General features: G+C 40.2%; 1 protein-coding gene across 6 annotated transcripts in view; it reads left to right on the top strand.

Annotated features, from left to right (window-relative positions):
• ndrg4 (NDRG family member 4) overlaps nt 1–24,001 on the top strand; it is a 74,780-nt gene that overhangs the window by 36,844 nt on the left and 13,935 nt on the right. For 3 of the 6 annotated variants that reach the window (XM_075470574.1, XM_075470573.1, XM_075470575.1), the window contains 3 exons: nt 330–488; nt 7,749–7,787; nt 21,104–21,209. In XM_075470574.1, the coding sequence (XP_075326689.1) occupies nt 330–488; nt 7,749–7,787; nt 21,104–21,209 (304 nt within the window). Of the gene's footprint in view, nt 1–329; nt 489–7,748; nt 7,788–18,627; nt 18,820–21,103; nt 21,210–24,001 lie in introns of those variants that run through there. The other 3 variants (XM_075470577.1, XM_075470578.1, XM_075470579.1) reach the window with 3 other exon arrangements.

Here is a 24,001-nt window from a genome sequence, read left to right as displayed (position 1 = left end):
AGCCTTCTCTACTCTACAGCGTCCCTCGTGACATGAATGCAGCTTCTTTCTGGTTTATTAGTTGCATGTGGACACAACCTGTTCTTCTATTCCAATTAAAGGAAGGCTGCAGATCTTCCGCCTGACCTTTCTGGTGACGCTGGAACAGAAAAGAAGCAGTGAAATGGGGCATTTCAAGGATGAAACGATCACCGAGGGTGTTTCTAAGACCTCCATAAACATTGCATCAGAAAACATCTTTATGTTCTTTATGTTGACTGTTTGTTGCTGATGTGTCTGCCCTGGTTGATTCCCAATAACCACCTTTTGTTTGTCGTTTTGCAACACAGCAGGATAAAGGAGAGGAGGCAGCGGAGGGGCTCCCGTGCCCCGCCAGCCCCACGCCTCCTAACCAACCCCCTCCCCCCCACCGCCCCACACACCGCTGGCATGTCATCGCACGGCACTGGCTCCGCCAGACCCGCCGTCGGACCAGCGGGGTCCTCCCGGTAACTACCAGAGCAAGCAGAAACATCTGACTGCCAGTACACAAATCCAACACACAACAAAAGCACAGCCAACACAGCTGGGAACAATAACTGAGCGGAAACCTGGAGCAGAAAGTTAATTGATTTAGATAAAATCATAAAGCAAATGTTTTTATGGACCAATACTTACCACTACCAATAAGCAACCAGTTACATGTTGGAGGTAAAGCAGCTAAAATGTTGGGAAACTTGCTGTCGCTGAAAAAAATGGCAAATCCTAGTTAAAATAGTCAATTCCAGGAAAAAATCTTTGCATTGGAAGTCTAAAAATAGAAGTATTTTAAATATTATTACACATACTGTAACATAGCATAATGGTAAATTATTAAACATTATTCATAATGTTAAACAATACCATAATTGTATGATATCTTTGTACGGAAGTTGGGAAAAATAGATTCTGGTTGTCGCCTTAAGTATTGTTCATACTTGCTGTTCATGTTTAATGATGAAAAAAGCCCAATTTTAGGTTTAATTCCTAAATTAGTTGCCCTATTTCATGGTAATAAACATGTGTTTTGAAGTGCATGAGCTTGTTTATCTGTAACTGATGCTGACTAAATGCCTTTAACAGTGTGTGTTGTGTTTTTCCCACACCTGTTATGCAGATTCATTGTTTAAAAAAACAGGACAGAGGGCCTATTGGTCTATATTTGATTATATAAAGCAAAGGGCAACAAACCCAGCCTGCCTTGATGACACTTAGAGCCTCTTTACATGTGGCTACAACACTAATAGTTGAGCTACGAAGCCTTCCAACTGCGAGGATGATTTCGCTATGTTTCCATGGCAAATAGGGCCAGCAAGTGCAGTCAAATTTCAAGGCGAATCAACTCTTTCTCACCTTTTTTTTATTATTAAGGGGAGCTATCTTCCTCTCGTCAACCTTGTTAATTAATTATTGTACAAGTAAAATTCTTGAACAAGCTTCAGTGCGCTGAATCTATAGGTTTTTTGTACCATAACCTTGACAATCTCTGAGTTTGAGTAGTATTAAGCAGTATTTTAGTGTTCAGCAGTTATGTTAGAGTGTCCTTGTGCAGACAGCAAAAAAACAAGAAATACACTGGCTGAAATAAATTCTTAACCATAAAAACACTGGCTGGAGATTACTTTTTATTAGCTCTTTAAAATGTGTTAGTGTTTTTAAATAATGACCTGTTAACACAACAGATAGTCTTGGCCTAGACATTCATTATCTGTGCTTCTACACCAGAAGCCCAGAGATATTTGCTGTTGCCCTCAGAGACGGAGTCAATAGATTTTATTCAGTGCATTCTTCGTTTGAGGCAGCATCAGTTTTCTTTAAAAGAAAGGGCTCACAGAAATCAACATGCACTTGCAGCTGCAGAGTAAGAAAAGTAGGCAATACACCCCTTGAATTTACTGCACATATTCTTTTTTTTTTACTCCAAATACTATTTTACACAACTCGAAAGATTAATTATTTTTAAGCAGTTTTAATGAGATTTTAACTGGTTAACCAGCCTTTAAATAGACGTTTAGAAATAAATCCTTAGCCAGTTATCATTGTTAAAGCATAAATGTGGTCAAAAACAGCAGGGAGAGATAGTTACAAGTTAATCCCTTTGAACACAGATGTACAAATAAGAAACTACAGCCAAGGGAGAAGATTTTATTAGCCTAGACATTTACGGTTACATGCAGGCTAATTGTTTGTTTGGGAATCAAAATAAGGAAAGCACTGAGAGACAAACTCAAAGTTGTCATCTTTTAAAAAATGTTTTCAATAATTCATCTAAATAATGACATTTATGAAAGAGAAGGTGTTTCCTTCTGGCTATAGTGGAAGCCACTGAAACAATCGCCTTCCCCTGTAGACATTACATTAGCAGATATTAGCAGAAGCGTGAACAAAATGGCAACTTGTTTTAGTGCCCAACAAGGCCAAAAATGCTCCAAGTTCACATTTGGTCTAAGACCAAAGTCATACATTAGATGTCTAAGCTTTACATAAAATGAAAAAAAGTGAAGGTCAAGTAAACAAACTAGATGGTAAAAATGCGCAAGAAACAGAAAACTTGTTGTTGTGATAAATTGGACTAAAACCAGTTTACTTTTTTTAACATTTAAAAATCTGTTTTGAACCCTGTTAATTTTACCGATTTTATGGTTGCAGTTTACATTCGTAAGTTCCTCTAAAGTTAATATATGTCCTGTAAAAGCTAACTGGCTAAAAGCTAACTAGCTAAACGCTAACGAGCTTAGCCTAGCCTAGCTTAGCGTAGTTTAGCTTAGCAGAGTAACCTCTGAATCAAGCCGTTTTAATGAGATTTAAAGTTAGGTTTACCAGCCACATTTTGATATATTCTATTGCTGATTGATTAATTAAATAAGTTCCTTGGTGAAAAAGACAGCAAAAGAAGAAATGAGCAGGCATTTTATTTGTAGAAACTGTGTTGTCTTTGTACGTGTAAGATGCTTCACCCATTAAAGGCAGCGTCTCTGGTTTAGTCTTTGTAAAACCTGTGGCAAATTTGTATTATGTAGAACATTAATCAAGGTTATTATAAGGTTTTATGACTTAGTTGTTTTACATTTGGCCATTAAACTGTAGCTTTTCATGTGGCTGTTATGGTTTCAACCTAAATGCCTCAGCAGCAACGCAAAGCTCAACTTCAGATGCAATATGATAGATTTGATCCCCTGTGAACATCCATCTATCGTATCTCCGGGGTCAGACTTAAGTAAGTCAATTCCTTGATCCTCCCGTACCCGATTACTTAAATGTAGGGTTAAAAGATTATACTAAAATAAAATCTAGGTCAAAACATTGATGAAACCAGCCCACGGACACAGTGACTCATTGCAGCATCTTTACCTCATCAACACACAGCCTTACACATTAAACAGCCTGTAGACATTACTGTGGCTCAAAGAGCCCTCACACAACTTTTAAGACATTCTTCCCATTCTTTTTAATGGACATTCTCTCTATAGTCTCCCCTCTCTTTGTTATGAGCTGCTTACAGCCCCTACATGCAGTATGATGGGGTGGGAGTTAAAAGAAAGAGAAGAGTGCCACCTGCTGGTCCGACCACCGAACTGTCACATTTCCCCATCTGGAAACAAATCCACTTGCATGAAATCCGCATGAAGTCCACAGGAACTGAAGTTGCCCTTTTAGCTGAACATTTCTCTTGAAGTAAAATAAATGTATTTATTGGGTTTCCTGCCCTGCCACCTCCAGCTGCTCTGGTCATGATGCAGCCACACAACAACTCACTTAGTGATGCCTGATGGTAACATATTCATCTACTGGGCAGCTTCAGATCTTGTTTTTGTGATGTCTTTCTCTTTTTTTAGGTGTTTTCCTGATCTGACTGTGCCACTTCTGTCCTTTTTTAACTTGTCATCGCAGCTGATTAACTAAAACTAACTTTTTATGTGTGTCCCTTTTTAATACTGTCGTATTTTCTTTCAGAAATATCTTCAGAAATCTTCATCTGACCTCACAAACTAAGAGTTGTGCATGTCTAACAAGGAAGCAGTGTGAACACCGTCCGTCTGAATGTTCTGACAAGCATCTATCACATGCATGTCGTTAATTGAGTTGTTTGGTCCAGATTTCCAGATGTTCCTACCCTGCTTTAGGCTTTACAAAAGGCGGCAGATCACAAATAAATGACATGTGGTGAAATAACACAGATTAGGAGGAGGGAACTTTCCAAATGCGTTCAAGGAATGACAAAAAATTATAAATATATTTTTAAAATTAAGTTCTTAAGCATGTGTTATTTCATAGCACACCAGGATGCATTTATTTATGAAGGAGAAAATGTTTCATTCCGATACATCTTGTTTTAAAGGATGGGTTTACAGTTTTTCTTGCTTGTCTTAAAACAGAAATCAAGTTGTGGAAGAACACTGAAATATGCAGCTAATGGGGGATAAAATTGAGTCTGTTAAAGAAAAAAAATCCCGTAAACACAGCAGCATTCTGAGTTTGACAAATCAGGAAGATATCCTTTGTTTTTTTTTTACTACAGAATTGGCAAGCATTTATTTAAAAATATTGAAACTGTCTAATTGCAAATTGTGCAAATACAAAATATCAAATGCTGAACATCATGAACATGATCACGACATGTATCCACAAAGTGAGGATAGAGGTAAATTAGTGTAAACAGTGGGCATTTAATCATCTACAGAAGTAATAAATTAGTAGAATTCAGAGAAAATGTGTATTAGTAAAAAACAAGGCAGCGCTGTGTTTAAAACACACCCAAATGACCCAATGAGCTCACTGAAAACAACTCATAACGCAAGACTTCCCCTGAATTTAGCCAATGTTTTTCATTGGATAAATACTGGAAATTATTAAGGAAAACCTGTTTTAGTCTTTGTTAGATTTGAGACTGGGACAGAGGTTCAATTTCCAGCAGGACAATGACTCCAAGCAAACGTCTACAGCAACATTCGAACAACCTCGACCAGGGATACCCACATCCGGTCCTCGAGGGCCGCTGTCCTGCAGGTTTTAGATGTTTCCCTGCTTCAACACACCTGGTTCAGATGAAATGGATCTCTTCAAAAGATTGTTAAGTTCTGCACAAGCCTGCTAATGATGCATTGATCTGAATCATGTGTGTTGAAGCAGGGAAACATCTAAAACCTGCAGGACAGCGGGCCCCCGAGGACCGGATGTGGGTATCCCTGGCCTAGACAAACCCTAAACCTCAATCCAATTGGGAATCTGTGACATGATGTAAAGGTTGCTGTACACCAGCAGAACACGTCCAGCTTGAATTAGCTGAAGCAGTTTTGCTCTCAAGAATGGGGAAAAATCTAAGGGGCTTGATGTGGCAAACTCATAGAGACTCTAAGAGAGTTGAAGCTGTAATTCAGGGATGTCCAAAGTCGGTCCTCGAGGGCTGCTGTCCTGCAGGTTTTAGATGTTTCCCTGCTTCAACACACCTGATTCAGATGAAATGGATCTCTTCAAAAGGTTGTTAAGTTCTGCACAAGCCTGCTAATGATACATTGATCTTAATCATGTGTGTTGAAGCAGGGAAACATCTAAAACCTGCAGGACAGCGGCCCCCGAGGACCGGATGTGGGTATCCCTGGCCTAGACAAACCCTAAACCTCAATCCAATTGGGAATCTGTGACATGATGTAAAGGTTGCTGTACACCAGCAGAACACGTCCAGCTTGAATTAGCTGAAGCAGTTTTGCTCTCAAGAATGGGGAAAAATCCAAGGGGCTTGATGTGGCAAACTCATAGAGACTCTAAGAGAGTTGAAGCTGTAATTCAGGGATGTCCAAAGTCGGTCCTCGAGGGCCGCTGTCCTGCAGGTTTTAGATGTTTCCCTGCTTCAACACACCTGATTCAGATGAAATGGATCTCTTCAAAAGGTTGTTAAGTTCTGCACAAGCCTGCTAATGATACATTGATCTTAATCATGTGTGTTGAAGCAGGGAAACATCTAAAACCTGCAGGACAGCGGGCCCCCGAGGACCGGATGTGGGCATCCCTGGCCTAGACAAACCCTAAACCTCAATCCAATTGGTAATCTGTGACATGACTTAAACCAGTGTTTCCTGACCTTAGTCCTCAAGGCCCTGCATGTTTTCCATGTTTCCCTGCTCCAGCACACCTGACTCAAATGAAAATGATTAAATGAAAAACTCTTTTCAATCATTTTGCCATTTTGAAACAACCGCTCTGAGCTAAAATTACTTTTTCTTGATTTGTTTATCTCAGGCTGCTGAGATAACTTACAAAGAGAACATATCAGAAGAGGATACTTAAATGGAAAGTGTTTGTGCACATTGTTTTGAGATAAATATGGAATAAACTAGTGAACCTATCCTTTAAATGGAGTCGAGACTGGATTCCCCCAAAGACTAAGCACCTCGCCGGCAAGTTTTTCTTCACGATTTGTATCCATTTGGTATTTTATTTAATTAAATTTAAAGATCTCCAGTGTCTCATTGATTAAAGTCAGCATGTTATCAGTCAGAGTGTCTGAAATATGTGAAAATGATCTCAGCAGTCAGCTGGAAGCAGGATTCTGCTGTGACCTGAAAGAAAAACGTATTATTTTCATGCCTCAGTTTATCTGTGTTTACTAATGCTCATCACTGCTGGGGTAGCTCGCTGTGAGGGGAATTCGGCTGCTTCTCTGTCTCGTTCTGTATTTTAAAGCATCATCTTTCCTCACTTTTTAACATGAAGTTGTTCTCAGTTTCCCACATGTACTTCAGTAAAAAAAAAAAAATCTGCAAATACACACACATCCAGGCAAATTTAGATGTAAAACGTTCAAATAGTTGGAAACTTAAGAGCAATTTTAAAGGGGCAATCCACCAATTTTACCCATCTGTATTATTTATAGTTAAACAGACATTATGAAAACAGCTGTTAAACGTCTTCTTATGCTCCAGAGTGAGCAATCTGAGATTAAACGATCTGAATTATGCCAGTTTTGGGCGTGATGATGCTACAGATGTCAAAATAAACTAAGAAACGAATATTGTGTGATAGGAAAAGAAGATCTATACAAGATGAGAATTTGGTAAATAACAAATTAAAATATTAAATTATGAAAATGTTGGTTTGTTGTAAATCCTCCAAAAACCTTTGTTTACATCCGATTTCACCATCTGTACAATAAACATTGTTGCTTTTACTGTACAGATGAACCTGATTTGGTATAAAACTGTGAGCACAACCCTTCCAAAAGGTTGAGATAAAAAAAAACAACTAAAAACAGACTGAAAGTGATGCTCATACATTAACACACTTGGTCTGATGGAGGGCTGTGTCTTGTTGCATCATGGGAAACGTAGGATCCAGGGTTTGTGGAGCTCAGTTACTTTGATGTTTGTGGCATACGTCCCCCAACTCATTCAATGATGAATTGCTGGATTTCCCCTTTAAAGGAGTTAAAAAGTAGGCAGCGTGTTTGATCTAAAAAGTGGTGGCTTTTTATTCTGTTTAACCGGTTGATGTTGAGTGTTTGTATGTGGTGCTGCTGAGGTGCGTTTGGGAGGCAGATTTTCTCATGTCTGTGGTTTGGACCTGCAGCGCACAGCTCATGCCGCTCTTCTGTAAGTCTGTCGGCCTTCAGCTTCAACAAAGGACGCCCCCTGTAGTGTTTGAGGAATGTGTCTGAGTGCGAGTTCAGATAACTTATCTCCTTCCTTTTTTAATGTTGTTTTCTTTGTCTTTTATCTGCCCGTCTCCCTCTGCAGGAAAGCTGCGATCAGCTGATGCCGCCAGGCGACTGGAAGGTATGAGCTCGCACCCCCCTCCTCTCTTTTCTTATGGGTGTTTCTTTTGTGTTTTCATTACGTTTGGCCCTCGTTCTTTCTTTGTCATCCCTCTGTGATGGCTCGTATGGGTAAACAGGATGAACGCCTCAGTATGGAGCTACTATAATGTTTTGTTATGAAGACAAAACAAATGCAATGTCTATATTCTTACAGTGTTTTTAAATACACTAAATACAACTTAGTCTATCTGGCAACCCCTCCCTGTTGGAGCGTTTGTGAGCTCCTCTTTGTGTCATTTAGGTGTATGTCGCTGTCTCTTTATTTTCTCTGAGCTCTCGAGTAGCTCCCCACTTTAGTAAAACACTTTAATTTTAATTATGCACCAACATTGTATCTATTTTCGCCTCATTTTACTTTTCCCTGCCTTGATTAAAGGGGTAGCTACAGGTATGCGGGAGCCTGTCTCTGATCCTGCCTCACTCTTGCAGTCCTCGTCAACTAAATGTTAATATCAGATGGAAATTATTCATACATTATGTCGCTAACATTATTACAACCAACAGGACCTGGAAGTTTTACGTTGGGAAGACCCTGTGCCACAGGCTCCCCTGCGAGTCGCCGCCATCGCTTAGCAGCGCGTCAAACACTTTACATTCGTGCAAAGTAGCTGCATGCTGTGTGGTCAAATGTTTCAGCATGTTGGAGGTATTTCCCCATTTGATGTGATCAAAGCTCTGCACGTGTTGCAACTGGCCCTAGTTTTGTCCTTTTTGGTGAAATATAACCAAACTTTGGAGCGCTTTTGCCTCGACGCCATGTTGGAAACATTCTGAGCCAAAATACGTAGTGTGCACATGACCAGGGCCGCTGACAGGTTTGGCTGGGCCCGGAACAAAATTCTCTGAATAAACCAGAGCCGTGTTACATCATACGTCATTCAGCTGACCGGGGATGATTCTCAAATCAATTCAGCCTGATTGGCGTGCGTGCCTGAAACATTTGAACATATTTGCGGACTAATGCGCATATCGGCGGCCCTGCACTTGACGTCAACGCGCAAATGCGTCAGACGTTAGCAGAACCTCTAAGCGGGATCGTTAAGCAGGCGGATTAACGATTCCACGGAATGGAACTACAGGGAGCCGGTTCTCAATTCCCATCCCTATAAACATCTCTCTTCCTCCCCTCACTCAAATATCATATCCAGGTTTTTGAAAACAGTAATTAGGACTCTGTGTGAGCTCTGAAATTATGTTTACTTGTGCAAACACTACAATTTAGATACTTAAGAAAACATCTCAGGGTTAAACACTTCACTAAAAAAGATCTACTTTATCTAATCTACCTTAACATATGGTATTTTGGGGATCATTTTAGAAGGGGACAAAAATGTCTCTTTTCAGAAATTAAGGAGTTTTTTTTTTTTTTGGTCTAATTAGTTGCCCACAGCTATGAGATGCTGGAGGTTTGACAGATTTATTCACCCCCCTAAAAATCTGAGCCCATCAGTGAAATCGAGTCAATCAAACACTGCTGGATTGTTCAAAGTAGCAGGATAACTCCTCATTAGAGCTTCACACATGAAAAACTTTGCTGGTTTATTTTAGTCAAACATGTGGTGAGTGGCAGACAGCAGCAGTTTCTTGTGAAAACACCTCTATTTCACCTCTGTTTTCACACTCAGACCCGACACAGGTCTCGGATAATAATGCTGCATTTGAATGTGCGAATGAATAAAAGCTGAAATAATCATAAAGGCAGTGAAACACTTTTGCTATCTGCTCTAAAACAAGAGATGAACAATGAACAATGAAGCTCCACGATGAGGCAAAAACTCCTTCACGGCCTCATTTTTGGTTTGATTTTCTTGTCCCGGTTCTTTTTCAGAGACCTTACAAGTTATTTTTAAAACCCTGAAAGGGATGCTGCGCTGTACGATCACCTTATTAAAGTGTTTTTTTCTCTTGTTGTGGCATCGCATGCAGCTCGTCTTTTTCCTTTGACAGTTGACAGTTTGTCAGTAAAACGTCGAGGTTTCTATAAAAGGTGAAAAAGGCGAATCTAGTATGCATTCGGGAAAAAGTCAGTAGTAATGAGGGCGCTGCTCCTGTCTGTTTTGGCGTAGAAGGATGGAGCAGCTTCCGGTTTACTGCTCCATCTTTGTTCCAACCAGGGCTCTAAATTAACTTTTTTGATCACCAGCCAATGTGGCTAGTAAGTTTCTGAAGTTACCAGCCAATCAGAATTTCCACTAGCCACATATTTTTCCGTGCAAAAAAGAAAGGTGAGAGCCACTGAATTAATTTGATCAATTTATTAACTAAAGCTTTAAATTCATTTTACAGTGAAATTGGGAATGTATATCCAATTAAAATAATTACAATAATTAAACTTATGTACATACAAAAGTTATTCTAACATTTCATTACTCCTCAACCCTCACAGACTATTCAGGGTCACATTTTTTGTACATAAAAAAATAAAAAAATAACTTTAAAACTGATTTATATTCATGTGAACCCTGAATCTACAAAAATGGAAATATTTAACAACTTTCTAACCATGTTTTAGTGCAGGTAATGCACAAAATTAAACACAAACTATGTGCAGAGACTAATTATAAGAGGAATGCTGTGAAATGCTTAAACATCGTCCGAGCTCTCTGAACTGTCTTCGGATCCATCTAAATCAGTTCCATTTTTCCCTTTTCTCACAAAGTGTGGCCAGCGTGTGCGCAAACTGTCACCATGCCAGATTCAATATATTCAAAATATCATCCTCCTCCCCTCCTTTGGCAGGCATATCTTTTCTCTTCATGGCCGGCTGTCCCAACCATCGCCACATTTTGTTAGTGTTTGCGTCTGTATTTGTACCAATAACACGCTGTCAAATAATGCTCCCCCTTCTCAATGCATTCATGACAATGATGGAGCAGAGTCACCTAAATAAAGACAGAAGTGTCCCAAATACAAAAATCAAATGGTGAATGACACCCATTTGTGCATGTTAACCTAACTGCTTGTTAATACGATAAGTGTTTTATTACTTTGCATGTCTTCCAAAAGAGAAAATAATCAGAAAACGAAACGTAGAAAATCGGCTCGGCGCATGCGCAAAGTAGCAATTCTCGACAAGTAGGAGAAATCGGCTGAACACCGGCGTCTATCGTATTTCCAAACCAAGAGTGACCCACTCCCCTAGTACGGCAGCCTCGGCAGATGCGTTCCCATAGAAACTGCGCTCGTGCGTCCCGCGCATAGACTGTATATAATAATTTCGCGTCCCGCAAAATAGATGGTAAAGTTCCTCATTTATCATCGGCCAAGCCGGCTAGTGAGTTTTTTTAATACACGCCAAAAATAACTTTCACCCGCATTTGGCGGGTTGGCGGGTGTTACTTTAGAGCCCTGGTTCCAACCCTCACCTGTGGTGACAGATCTGGATAGTGAAGGAAAGAATGAGGTCACAGATACAAGCGGCTGAAATAGGTTTCCTTCCAAGGGTGGCTGGGCTCAGCCTCAAGGCGGAGTTACAGTTGTCACGTCTGTCACGGCGGTGGCGGCCCGTGACGTCAAAATGACGTTTCAGGCATGGCGCTGCCTTGAAAAGACGGCGCAGCGCGTTGTCGTGCACCAGTCGATTTTTGTAACTTGGCTGCGCCGAGAACGACAAACCAGATGGACCAATTTGAGACCAGGCTCAGTCAGGAGGTGCGTTTTTACAGCAGCTGTACGAAACTGCAGTGAAACAGCACAGGGAGCACGTAAACTCCCAAAACTGGTGCACAGAGATTGGCAGAACTTTGGGGAAAGAGGGAGAGTTCTGTAAGAATGTGTGGAAGAAGCTACGGAACAGATACGTGAAGGCAAAGAAGAGGGCAGAGACTCAAAAAGTGGTGATGCTGGGGGCTTCAGATCTTCACCTCTTTTAACTAAATTAAAATTATCCGAATACTGCAGCAGTATCATTGATGACAGTGTTCCTGCTCTTCATTGTTTTCTTCTCGACTTTCGTGGTTGTAGAGTAGCGGTTACCTTCACGTAGCAGGGACACCTCTGTTTTTACTGGCGCATCGACTTGCGCCAGTAAAAACAGCCGGCACAAAATCGTGACATCATCAACACCGCTCGTGCTACCCGACGCAGCAACCATGCTAGAGCCTTAATACTACTGTTATTATTGTTTTGGTTTTTTTTGGCTTAAATTTAAACCCAGAAACTGGGTTTAATGAATATGTTCTGAACTGTACGCGTTGTTTACTAGGGGTGGGACGATATGCTTTGGTCACGATTCGATTTGTATCACGATTCTTGATAATTGCGATTCTCCAAGTATTGCTGTTCGATATAATCAGTAATTGCAATTTTCTTCCTCCTTGAAAAAACAAACAAGTTGAATCATACACTTCTAGAATGAATGTCGTTCCCATAAACAATGCACATCAGTCTGTGTCAGTCAGTCCAGCAGCTGACATTTATTTCAACTGAGACAAAAAGAGGCATTTTTTAAAGTTTACAGTTACAAAATGAATTGAAATGTCCACACAGCACAAATGTGAGCTAGTTTTAACATAACTTAATGTGATGAATTGATGAAATTTATCTGGACACGGATATGATGTAATATAATCGATAAAGCTTCCCTTGGCATTGCAAATGTGTTTAGCATAAACGGTATTCAGATTACAATTCTGCTGCCATAATGCTGGACAGGACAAGGGTAAAAAAAAATATATACATATTTTATATATATATATAGAATCGATTCAGGGGAGAAAAATTGATTTTTAAAATCATCCCATAAAAAAATCGCGATATGTATATGAATCGATTTTTTTTCGCCCACCCCTATTGTTTACATCTAACAGCCGACAGATAGCGCTGGTGCTAACCTTGATGCTAGCACTCTTTACATGTTTGCACATAGATGCACAGTTATTCTCTGACTATACTGAGGAACTGGGAAGCAGATGTAATATAACCCTCCAAACGTCACAGAATCTGACCCGAGTTTTAGATCCTATCTGGATAACTTTGAGAAGATTAGTGCTGAAGAAGGATTCACTGTTGGATTTCACCGAGTCGCTTCTCACATATATTAAAGGGCAGGAAACTTTTTATACAGCTCACTACATTGCTTCGGTCGAGTCTGTGGCTTTTCATGGGGATGGGAATTTGTAAATGTTGCTATATGAGCATTGTCATGGGGTTTTGCGCCATGTTTTTAGTTCTTAGGCCTTGTCCACACGTAGCCGGGTATTTTTAAAACCGAATGTTTCCCCCCCTCCGTTTATAAAATAATTTGTATCCACATTACCTCGTTTTCGAAAAAAACACCTTCCACAAATAACCAAACATCTGCGTTTTCACCTGTCTTGACAACCCAAATGCATTTGCTGTTTTGCGCAATCTGCCCTCGTCAGCTAAATAATAAAGTGTGCACGCAACTTTTTTGAGCACACGGACAGGTGATCGCATGACAGTGGACTGCCCCTCGATATGAGGACGTAATAATTCCGACAGCGACAGGAGTGAGGAGTACAACTTGGGCGTGTAAAATCAAGGCTGTAAACAGCGCCTGCACAATAATAACCACCACAGTTCTGAAGGCATCCATGCTTCTTCAGTAAACAAAGGTCGCACTTTAGACTTTTAAGCAGATTTGTTGCTGTTTTGGCGCATATTGTGACGTTCAAAAACGCAAAACTCCGGTTATCTCTGTCTACACGCAGCTGCATAAACGGAGTTTTCAAAAATCTTCACTTTGCCCGGAGTTTTTAAAAACATTCGTTTACGATGCGTTTTTATGCGTTTTCATGTGGATGACAGGTCCAAACGTAGAAAAATATATTCGTTTTAGCAGATACCCGGCTACGTGTGGATGGGGCCTTAGTTTTGTGTTTTATCGTGTTTTATCATGTCTAGAGCTAGAGCCTTTAAGAGAAAGGGGGAGGAGCTCAGAGTAGAGCCGCTGCTCCTCCACATAGAAAGTCAGCTGAGGTGGTTCATCTGGTCAGGATGCCTCCTGGTTGCCTCCCTTTGGAGTTTTTCCTTGGGGACGTCCAACAGGGAGGAGGCAGACCCAGGATTATATATCCCTTCTGTTCTGGGAACGCCTCAGGATCCCCCGGGAGGAACTGGAGAGTGTCGCTGGGGAGAGGGTCTGTGTTTACGTCCTGTTGCCTACACGACCCGACCTCGAATAAGCGAAAGACAGTTGATAATTGGATGGACGCATCTGTTATCGTTTCCTGTGTCTCTTCATTGTCTCTTCTTGCAGTCAGCTTGTATCTCTTTGCAGATGTTTTCCATCACTTGTGTTAATCTATTTCCCATCGTTCCATCTCTCTGTCTATAATTACGCGGTTGTTTTGCATCTTTTATGGTCTTTCTGTGCCTTTCTGCAGTTTTTGTTTTTTTTGTCTCATTGTAAAACCCCAAATTCCATAAAAGTTGGGACGCTGTGTAAAATATAGATAAAAACAGAATTCAATGATTTAAAAATCTGATAAAAGAATATTTTAGTCACAGTGGAACCGAGAAAACATAAAATGTTAAAAATGAGACATTTAACTTCTTCATGAAAAGTATTTAATTTAATGGCAGTTTATGGGTCTGTTTGTGGACATTTTTTATTTTATTATCGTCTGTGTGGTTTATTTCTTTAGAGTCATTTGTATCCACGGGGTCATTTTGTGGGTCCTTCCCAGACATAAACATGGGCCCCGGACCTGTCGGGCCCTTAGGGCAGTACATGGGATTCTAAATTATTTGATGATCGGACACGACTGTGGAGTTGATCTCTGGTCTCTAATGTGAGAGTCTTGAAGTTTTAACACCGTCCATCCATCCCAACCAGGGGCGGACTGGGGAAAAAAGTGAATTTACTACCAGACTGGCCCACTCAGGGGCCGGGGCAGCAGATGATGTTGGCGAATACTGGAGGCGGATGATGGCGGTGGAACAAATATGTTGATTGTGGGAGAAAAAAAAATATGCATGTAAACATTATTGAAGAGATAATGACACATAATTTCATCTGAGGCCTTGATTAGGATTAATATATAATAGTTTTCATAGTTACTTAGAATAGTCTGGAATAGTTGCTTAATAGTTGCTTTACTTACCTGTTGGACAGGTAATTATTTTTTTGCTTCGGGGGGATTTGTTATTTTCATGAAATATGTACAGGTGAATGAGACATGAGTCCCACCGTGGGATCCGCGTTCAAGTTTGTGGGGGCGTGGCTTTCCATGGAGCACTGATCCATCCCGCTTAGCATAGGTGCTACTTTCAAATCTTGCTAGCTCTCCAGGATTACCAACCATGCCTTTAAATGTATTGAACATTCTCCTACATCATGTTGTTTGATATCTATGTTTCACGCCTGGGCCGAGTCCACACACGATAATGACGTTTTTACAGCCAAACTATCCTAAATGCGTTGTGCTAAAAGTTAGCAAGCTAGAAAATAATGTCATCACATTACAGCTGACTAGCATCCTCCTCCCGGTCACGTTCTCCTCCAGATGTCGACGCAAAAGCTGCAGGTGCTGTTGAGGATGAGGATGATGCACCGGCAGAAAATATATTTGTAATTTTCTGACACTTGGCCACATCTGCTTGTAGTACCTTTTCTTTTCTCTCAATTTTTGCGCTCCTCCTTTACGTTTCTTCTCCAGTTTTGCACTGCTGATTGATTGATGAATTGACAGATGAAGAGGAGGAGGGGCATATACCCTGGGCCCTCCAGTGTTGATTAGCCAGACACTAGAGGAACTGTTAAAATTGGTTATCACATTAAAGGCCAGCCCAACAACATTAAAACTCTATTTCTTTTTTTTTTGCCGGCTGCACCGGCCCACCAGGAAAAGTCCCGGTACTCCCGATGGCCAGTCCGCACTTGACCCCAACCACCTCCTGCTAACACTGATCCAATTCATAAATGTGTCTTTACAAAACAGTGGACTCACTATGTAATCATGCATTGTTTCATCCTACAGAAACACCATTTCTGGGAGATTGTGAGTGTTGTAGCTCATAAACAGCAAGACGATGAGTGGTGTCAGAAACCAAACAACCACAGAGACCTGCATTAGCTTTTTATAATGTCCCACATTTGCTCCATGATCAGAAAAAAGCTTTGAGGAAACTGACAGATGAGACTCTGTGTGTTATGGCGCTGAATGTATTCACCAAGGTGGCAATGGAGGATTAACTGGCAATTAAAGCAGCAGTTCTAAATGAGTAAAGGTGAAACAATCCAGCTCATACTTCAGTCCACCCTTCAGCTTCCCTCCTGCACACGACTGCTCGTTAAATGCTCGCCAGCGCAGACTGTACGTTTAAAGCAGATGGGGCGCTGCCGAGTCAGCGGGGAGCGAGCTAATCTCCTGTGTGGAGGGAAAGGGGGACAAAGTCAAAGATAGAGAGGTGTGCAGGAAAGGGGGATAGATGGGATGGAAAAGGAGGAGATGGAGGGAGAGAAAAGGGGGGATGGGATTATAGAAGAAGGACAAAGGGTCGGTTGATGAATGACAGAAGCGAGCAGAGAGTCTGCAGTCAGCAGACACCATGGCAGCTATGTGGATGTGCACGTACGCTTCTCAGCCTCCACATTGATATTCATGTTGTATTTAACTTCAGCTGGAGACAAACAGTGTTAATTCAGTGTATTTAGAGATCCTGACAATCTTTATTTGCATTTCCCACTTCAGCTTCAGCAAATCCAACCGGCATCATCTCAGATGGGACATTTCAGGTCACGTTATCATCAAATCCTGAAAAGGCTTCTGTTTTCCCTGCACACAACGCACAGAGAGAAACTGCTCAGGCTTTTTACGTCGTTTCTTTTTCACAAGGCCAAGAACGTTTCTCTTCCACTCATGTGGGCATTAACACTCTCTGTGATTCATTCTCAACGTTTGCTGTTGCTGTGGCTCTCGTCTTGTGGGTGTTTAGTTTAGTTTTCTGTTCATTTTTCTTTTAAAATACAAAAACTTTCAGATTGCGATCGTCCTGCTATAAGATACGAGATGACTTTAGTTTGAATAAATAATCCACTTGCAGTTTATTTTAGCTTGTTGCAGATTAATTTATGCTGAGAGACGCCTCCAACACAAATCAGTTATGTTTTTTTTTTTACAACTGATTTTTTTATTTGACATATAAATACATACAAACACAAACTCAACAAACACAGAGGGGGTGTATATTATATGCAGTTATACGTGCTTCCTTTCTCTCTTTTTTTTTCTTCCACTGACTAGATCTCTGTAAATTTCAGTCACTGTTTTAGACCTTTACGTCATATTTCCGCTAATCCGATCCTCTTCTTTGCTCTATCTGCCCTAACGAGCATTCTGCGTTAATATGAGTACTTTACAAGTGAGAAAAACAACCATACAGAGTACGAGTCATTTACAGGTGAGAGCAACAACAGCACAAAAAGAAAAAGAAAGAATCTGTAATTAATAAAAATTAGAAAAACAAGAATGTAGAGGTAACTAGAGTCCAGGCATTGCCTGTACTAATAATGACCATCTTTTATCACACATGTCTGTTTTCAACTGTAGTCTTGCTGTGATTTTTTTCCATGATAAACACGTTTTTTTACCCTGTCTCTCCATTACATTATGCTTGGAGGCTCTGGATTCAACCAGGAAGCTGTTATAGTCTTCTTTGCTATCAGCAGCAGGATTCTCAGTAAATATTTAGAGCTCTTATCTGTCATACTGTCAGGAATTATTCCCAAAATGTAAAGTGCTGGTTCCAGATGGAGGTTTATGCCCATAATCTGTTTAATTTCCTTTTGAATATTGTTCCAAAAATCCTGTAGTTTTGGGTAATCCCAGAATATGAGTGGAGTCGCCCACTGCTCCACACTCGCTCCAACATAAATCAGTAGTATTGCTGTATTTCTATGTAATGAAAGGTGTGTAAAAGTAACGCATTTTCACTTTCCAATCAAATTTCCTCCATGTTGGACTATTAGTTAGTTTATGTCCCTCTTTAAATGTTTCCTCCCACTCTTCTTCTGATATTATGATATTCGCTTTCAGTTCCCATTTTTCTTTGATATCCAAGTTGTCATCATTGCATTTGTGTTGCAAAAAACGAGCAACCTGACAACATCAGTGTTATACACTGGAAAAAAAAAATCTAAGTCTTACCAAGTATATGTGTCTCATTTCTCGTCAAAATATCTCATTACACTTAATATAAGACACAACTGCCTAACAAGTTCTATTTCAGCCAGATATAGGGACTTGTTTGAAGACAATACATCTGGAATATTTTTTTAAATGTCTTGAAAACAAATTGTTTTGAGTCACATATCATATGAAACAAGCTTTTTTTGACATTTGAAGAGGTTTTTAAGCTAATTTCAAGATCACTTTTAACCCAAAAGTCCTTAATATCACATCTTATTTCAAGAAATCTTGACAAGCCGATTTTCACTAGTTCCATTGGCAGATTTTTTTGCTTATTTCAAGCAAAAACGTCTTGTATTTGTTGTTTTTCCAGTGTGAAGCCCCTTCTATATGTTAAACTACGGGTCATTAACTGTATAATGATGATACGTTCAGGCAGACTCACAGTCGAGGTGTCCTGATATTTTGGCCTGATTCACAAAAAAACAGACATTTTGTTTTTTTATCAGAACCAGGAAAACATAACAAGGTCACAGAGGGAAGCAGGGAAATGGCACCAAATCATATCTGGAGCAGTGGTGCTGATGAGAGAGCCACTACAGAGTGACAGCACAGCCGGCCAATCACAGGCCGAGGAGTCGGAGCTCTCTCCTCTCTCTGTGGGCAGGGTGGAGTAAGAGGAGGGGTGGAGCACGTAGCATAAATCTGCTGTTGAAGCAGAGCGGAGCAGACAAAGACTCTGCAGCAGCACCTTGATCCGACTCTCCATCCTCCAGCGAGCGGTCACCAGAACCTAGTCCTCTAACCCAGGAGAGGTCTGGCTGCCCGTCTGCTCCCTCCTCTTCCTCTTCGGCTGCGAGCTCAGATCCTGGAACCATGCCTGAGTGCTGGGACGGGGTGAGTGACGGGGGCTGTTTACACAGAGTCATCTACATCATAAAGAAACAATTCGGTTTCTGCCACTTGTTTCCTTTTAAGGTGCCTCTGTTTGCGTCTTGATTTCGTCTTTTTTTTTCCTTCTGTCTGCGTTCAGAGACAGAAACTGCAGAGTCAGTGTCAGCTGGTGGCTCGTCCTTTGACTTTGGCCCACTGACACACTTCACACACTCTGACTCATGAGCATTTGTGGAGGAATCTGCAGCGTTCTTAGTCTTGATAAAGACGATTAAAAAGGCGTTCGCTCGTCTCTGGACCTTCTCACGCTAAAATAAACTACTTAAATATGTGGCTGTGGAGACCAAAGAAGAGGCTGCGTCGTAGTGTTAAAAGCTCGGGTTTCAGTGTGAATTCTTCCTCTGTGGTCGTCTGAAGGTCAAAAGGAGCTTGTGGTGTTCGTTAAACGTCACCGAAGCAGTATCTGCCTCTCATTAGGGAGCTGATTGCAGTTAGAGAGACTCTTCTGCTTGAGGGGATTCTGGACCGTTTTGGACCTGCTTTGTTTTCTTTATGCTGCGAGTTATTTTGGGCACGTTTGAACGGCTGCACAGCGAAGGTTGTTCACACTGGAAAAAATGCCCCCCCCCCTGAAAAAATAAGTAACAAAAAACAATAAATACAAGACGTTTTGCTTGAAATAAGCAAAAAAATCTGCCAATGGAACTAGTGAAAATCGGCTTGTCAAGATTTCTTGAAATAAGATGTGATATTTGGGACTTTTGAGTTAAAAGTGATCTTGAAATTAGCTTAAAAACCTCTTCAAATGTCAAAAAAAGCTTGTTTCATATGATATGTGACTCAAAACAATTTGTTTTCAAGACATTTAAAAAAATATTCCAGATGTACTGTCTTCAAACGAGTCCCTATATCTGGCTGAAATAGTACTTGTTAGGCAGTTGTGTCTTATATTAAGTGTAATGAGATATTTTGACGAGAAATGAGACAAATATACTTGGTAAGACTTTGATTTTTTTCCAGTGTATGTTTCCAAATAACAGGCAGCTGTTGAAAGATGCTGCAGGCTGACAGCTGCAGGTTAGCAGAACATCAACAGTTTAGAAGCATCAGTGAGGTTTCAGTGCAGCTTAAAGCCTGAACAGATATAACGATACCAGAACTCCACCCTGCTCTGTATATGTGTGTGTGTGTGCTCGTGGTAACACTTACCTCAAACCTCCATTTTGAGTTTGGTTAGCTGTGACCAGCAGATGCTGACAAAATGTGGGTCATAACATGAGACCTTTGACTATGATCCTACTTCTGCCCCCTTTTTATAGCATTGATTTTACTGTTTAACACGTTATAACTCGTCACTTAAACGTCACAGAAATATTTATTAATGGCATACATTAAAGTTATTTTAGCCTTTGAGTGTTTATTTGATGCACTTAAGTTGTTGTTGGACACAGAAAAAGTTTAAATAGACTGATAATTTACCCATGGTGCACAATAATGATGCTATAATAATAGTTGACTAAAAGTACTTTTAATAAAAACTGACCAGGGCTGTTTTCATTGTTCGACTGTGGTGGCCTAAAGCTTTCATGATATTCATAATATCTTATGTTATCAGACTAATTCATCTGTGTTTTTTGCCTTTTTGGCATTTGAATTACAATCAAAGTAGAAGAAAAGAGACTTTAAAAATGTACAAAAACAGATTTTGTCAGCTGAGAACGAATCAAAATGTGTTTATATTTACATTTAATTCTTTTGATATAACGTCAGCGTATCATTACACACCTATTACAGACCTTCTTTTTAGTTATTTAGCAAATTGAGATTAAAACAAACTGAGAAACAAGCATCTACGCAGCAGGTTTGCTGCCCAAAAGTGAGAAAAACATCAGTTATTGATTCTGAGCTGTAGTATTTTCAAATAGTTTAAAGGTGATCATGCATACCAAGCCAAATTAAATCAAGTTGAACATAAAATACAAGTTTCTGAATCATTTATGGTTTACATTCCTTTTAATTCCTTTTTACCACATTTCAACATAATTCATGCTTAATTATCTTGGATTAACTGTGTTCCACTAATTATTGCTAATTATTTTTATATACAACGAGAGCCTGTTTTTCTGTTATATGAGATTAATGAGGAACAAGGCAGCGTGAACTGGCTCTAAATGACTGTGGAGGAAGTGAAAGGTGTTTAAGACAAACTGATGTGTCAAATCACAACAAGGAGTCGTGTTTTGGTTGTGTGAACCGCCCGCTGAGTGTGTCTTTTTGTGTTTCACAGGAACATGATGTTGAGACCCCTTACGGGATGCTCCATGTGGTTATCCGAGGGGCTCCCAAAGGAAACAAGCCCGCCATCCTCACCTACCACGACGTGGGGCTGAATCGTGAGTATCCACCTCGAAATATGCTGACACATGTTCCAGTTTCTGTGCTTTTCGAAGGCGATAATTAGAATTATCTAACACAGACACGCACTCATTATCATCGTCAACATTAGGCTAGTGTTGTTATTCGAAGAAAAAAGTGTTAAAATGTCACTTTTATTTGATTTTTCACACCTAAACAAGTATTATTTCTCATTACGACTATGAAAATCATACCACTATTTAAAAAAATCTAATTGTAAATCCTTGAGGTAAGTTTCCCCCACCGTTCTTTAGTTTATTATATAGGTTTTGTGTTTGTTAAAAGTTCAAAATTCATTCCCGAGATTTGTAGTTCAGACCTTTCTCCCTTAATGACAATCACAGTGAAACACATTTGCATATTATTTGCATATTCTGTTCCCATTGGTTAGTCACTCAGCTTGCTTGCACCCTTATCATTTTGTATCAATCAGCTGACCAATCAGAGTGGACTGTGCTTTAAAGAAACAGTAGCTAAAACAGAACATTTCAGACAGATGGAAGTAGAAACAATGTACTTTATGAGGAAAATAGTGTATTTTTTTTAAATAAAGGAGCATTTTAATCTCTTATATTTGACTTTCAATATGAATGTAAGAAATTAGCATAAAACTGACTCTTGAAAATATGATATTTAAAAATGGAAAAGACCAATTTAGGAATAAAGGGTGGCAGATATTCTTAAAACATTTAATGTCAACAAGCTGATTTCTGTAAATGTAATTCACAAACATAAGTTGATTAATTAGTTTGTATTTTAAGCCAGTGAAACAAGCAAATTAACTAGCATATAAAATCCACAACAACTTAAAAACCGGCAAAGCGGCTTTTCAAGCAAGGAACCAGAAAAACGGATTATGACACTTGTCAGCTGCCAGCTTGAGCTGAGAAATAGATTTAAGACCTCACAGAAACAAATAAGCAGTTTAGAATTAACAAGCCTGGTTATGAGAGGTTTATTTAACCTAATAATCTGGCTTTCGTGCTGCTTGAAGATCACCAGAAGCTCTGTGTTGAGTTTTGATGGCTGTCACCACGTTCGTGTCATTGTGCAAAGTCACCACATGCCGAGAGGTTCTTTATTAGAACGAACAAATCAAAAGGTTTACGAGGAAGGATATAAGTAACGAGAAAAATAATAAGAGACACAAAGAGGCTCTGAGGGGGAGTTTGTCCTATAATGGGATGGAAAAAAAATGAGGAGATGAAAGGGCGAGTGTGAGAGGCAGGGATGAAATGTAGGTCAGAAAAACATGCCTATCCTGCAGAGAGAGGGGGGGCGGGGCTAGCCAGCAGCAATGCGGCGCTGCATTGATGGGTGGAGGTGGGATAAATATGATCGGGGGGGTTGGGAGGACTGCTGACTGCAGATATATGGCTGTTTGCATGTCTCATTGCTCTTTTCCTGGGCCTGCTCACTGACTTTGTGTCTTAGAAAAATGACACAAAATCAGCCTTTCTCCAAAAGGAAGCATTTATGAATGAAATGAAGGAGAATGTGGTATAAGAGCGAGCACAAAGGAAGCTTTTAATATCCACAGTCAGTCATTTCACCCTTGACAGCAGCACACAATGATGGAGGCTGGAAGAACGATGAAAGAGAATTGATGGAGAGTTCCTACTTCCATTGAGGTGACTCCTAATAAGCAGATGGCATGACAATCTGCCAGAAAACCTTGATTAAAAACCCCGGAGAGGAGAGAACAGGAGAAGAAGAGTGGGTAAAAAATAGAAAAGCAATGAAAAAAGAAGTGGAAAAAGCAGGGGATGGACTTAAGAAGCAGAAAAGAGGTCACGTAGCAGGAATTGTTGCAGCTAAGGAAGTAAATCCGACTGCAGAGGAAAGGCAGGATGAGGGGAAGATGAAAGAGAGGGAGATGTTCTCATCGTAGAAAGTGGAAAAGGAGAAAGTAGGTCATGGAGTCAGTAGGATCACAGACTGCGAGCACAGACCGATGATTCAGCGATGTGAAACTTCTCAGCTCACCGAGCATGCAGCGTCTGTATTTTCACGAGCCCACAAAGACTGAGCATCCACCTTTCCCGGCCTCTTCTGCTTTTTTCGTCTCCAACCCAGTTGTCATGTTAATTGGTCCGTTTAATTAACGCTGCTCAATCGGAGCCCGAGGAGGAAACACAATGTTGCTGTGTGGTTTCACACATATGAGTTTGACACATATGGAGTGAAAGTAGAACAGTGGGAGGAGGGCAGCGGAGGAGCTGACAATATAGATGAAGCTGTTTTAGAGTTTAATGCTCAGAGTTTTCCATTGTGCTCCAATAAATAGAGCTCTGAGTTAGAGAGAGTGAGTCACTCTCAAAACAAATCAGTTTAGTTTGCCAGAACAAACAAAAGAAATCTGTACATTTTAACACTGAAGTTATTTGTTTTGATGTCCACTCCTATGAAAGAGGAAATAAAGAACCATATTTGTGGTTAAACCACGTCCAGATCAGCTTCTATAGTTAACTTATGGAGTTGCATATTAATCAATGTTATTAGAGTCTTAAATGTGAAATTAAAAGTCTAACGCCACCACTTCTTGTTCAGAAGCTAAAAATCTGGAACATTAGCAATTAGCTTTAGCTTAAGCTAGCTTCGACTACACTGGCCTTAACTAGCTAGCATATCTTATCTTTGATATACAGAGGGCTGCAAGTGTTAACCATAAATCGGTCAACATATTTACTTTGTTATTATTTTTTAAATTTTTCTTATAGTGATGATATAGGCTCCTTTGTGCTCCTCCAGAATACAGATGATTAGCTTA

This window comes from Odontesthes bonariensis, chromosome 7 (assembly GCF_027942865.1).
Source record: "Odontesthes bonariensis isolate fOdoBon6 chromosome 7, fOdoBon6.hap1, whole genome shotgun sequence".
In the NCBI taxonomy this organism is placed as follows: domain Eukaryota; kingdom Metazoa; phylum Chordata; class Actinopteri; order Atheriniformes; family Atherinopsidae; genus Odontesthes; species Odontesthes bonariensis.
This window is presented reverse-complemented; position numbering and strand designations above follow the sequence as displayed.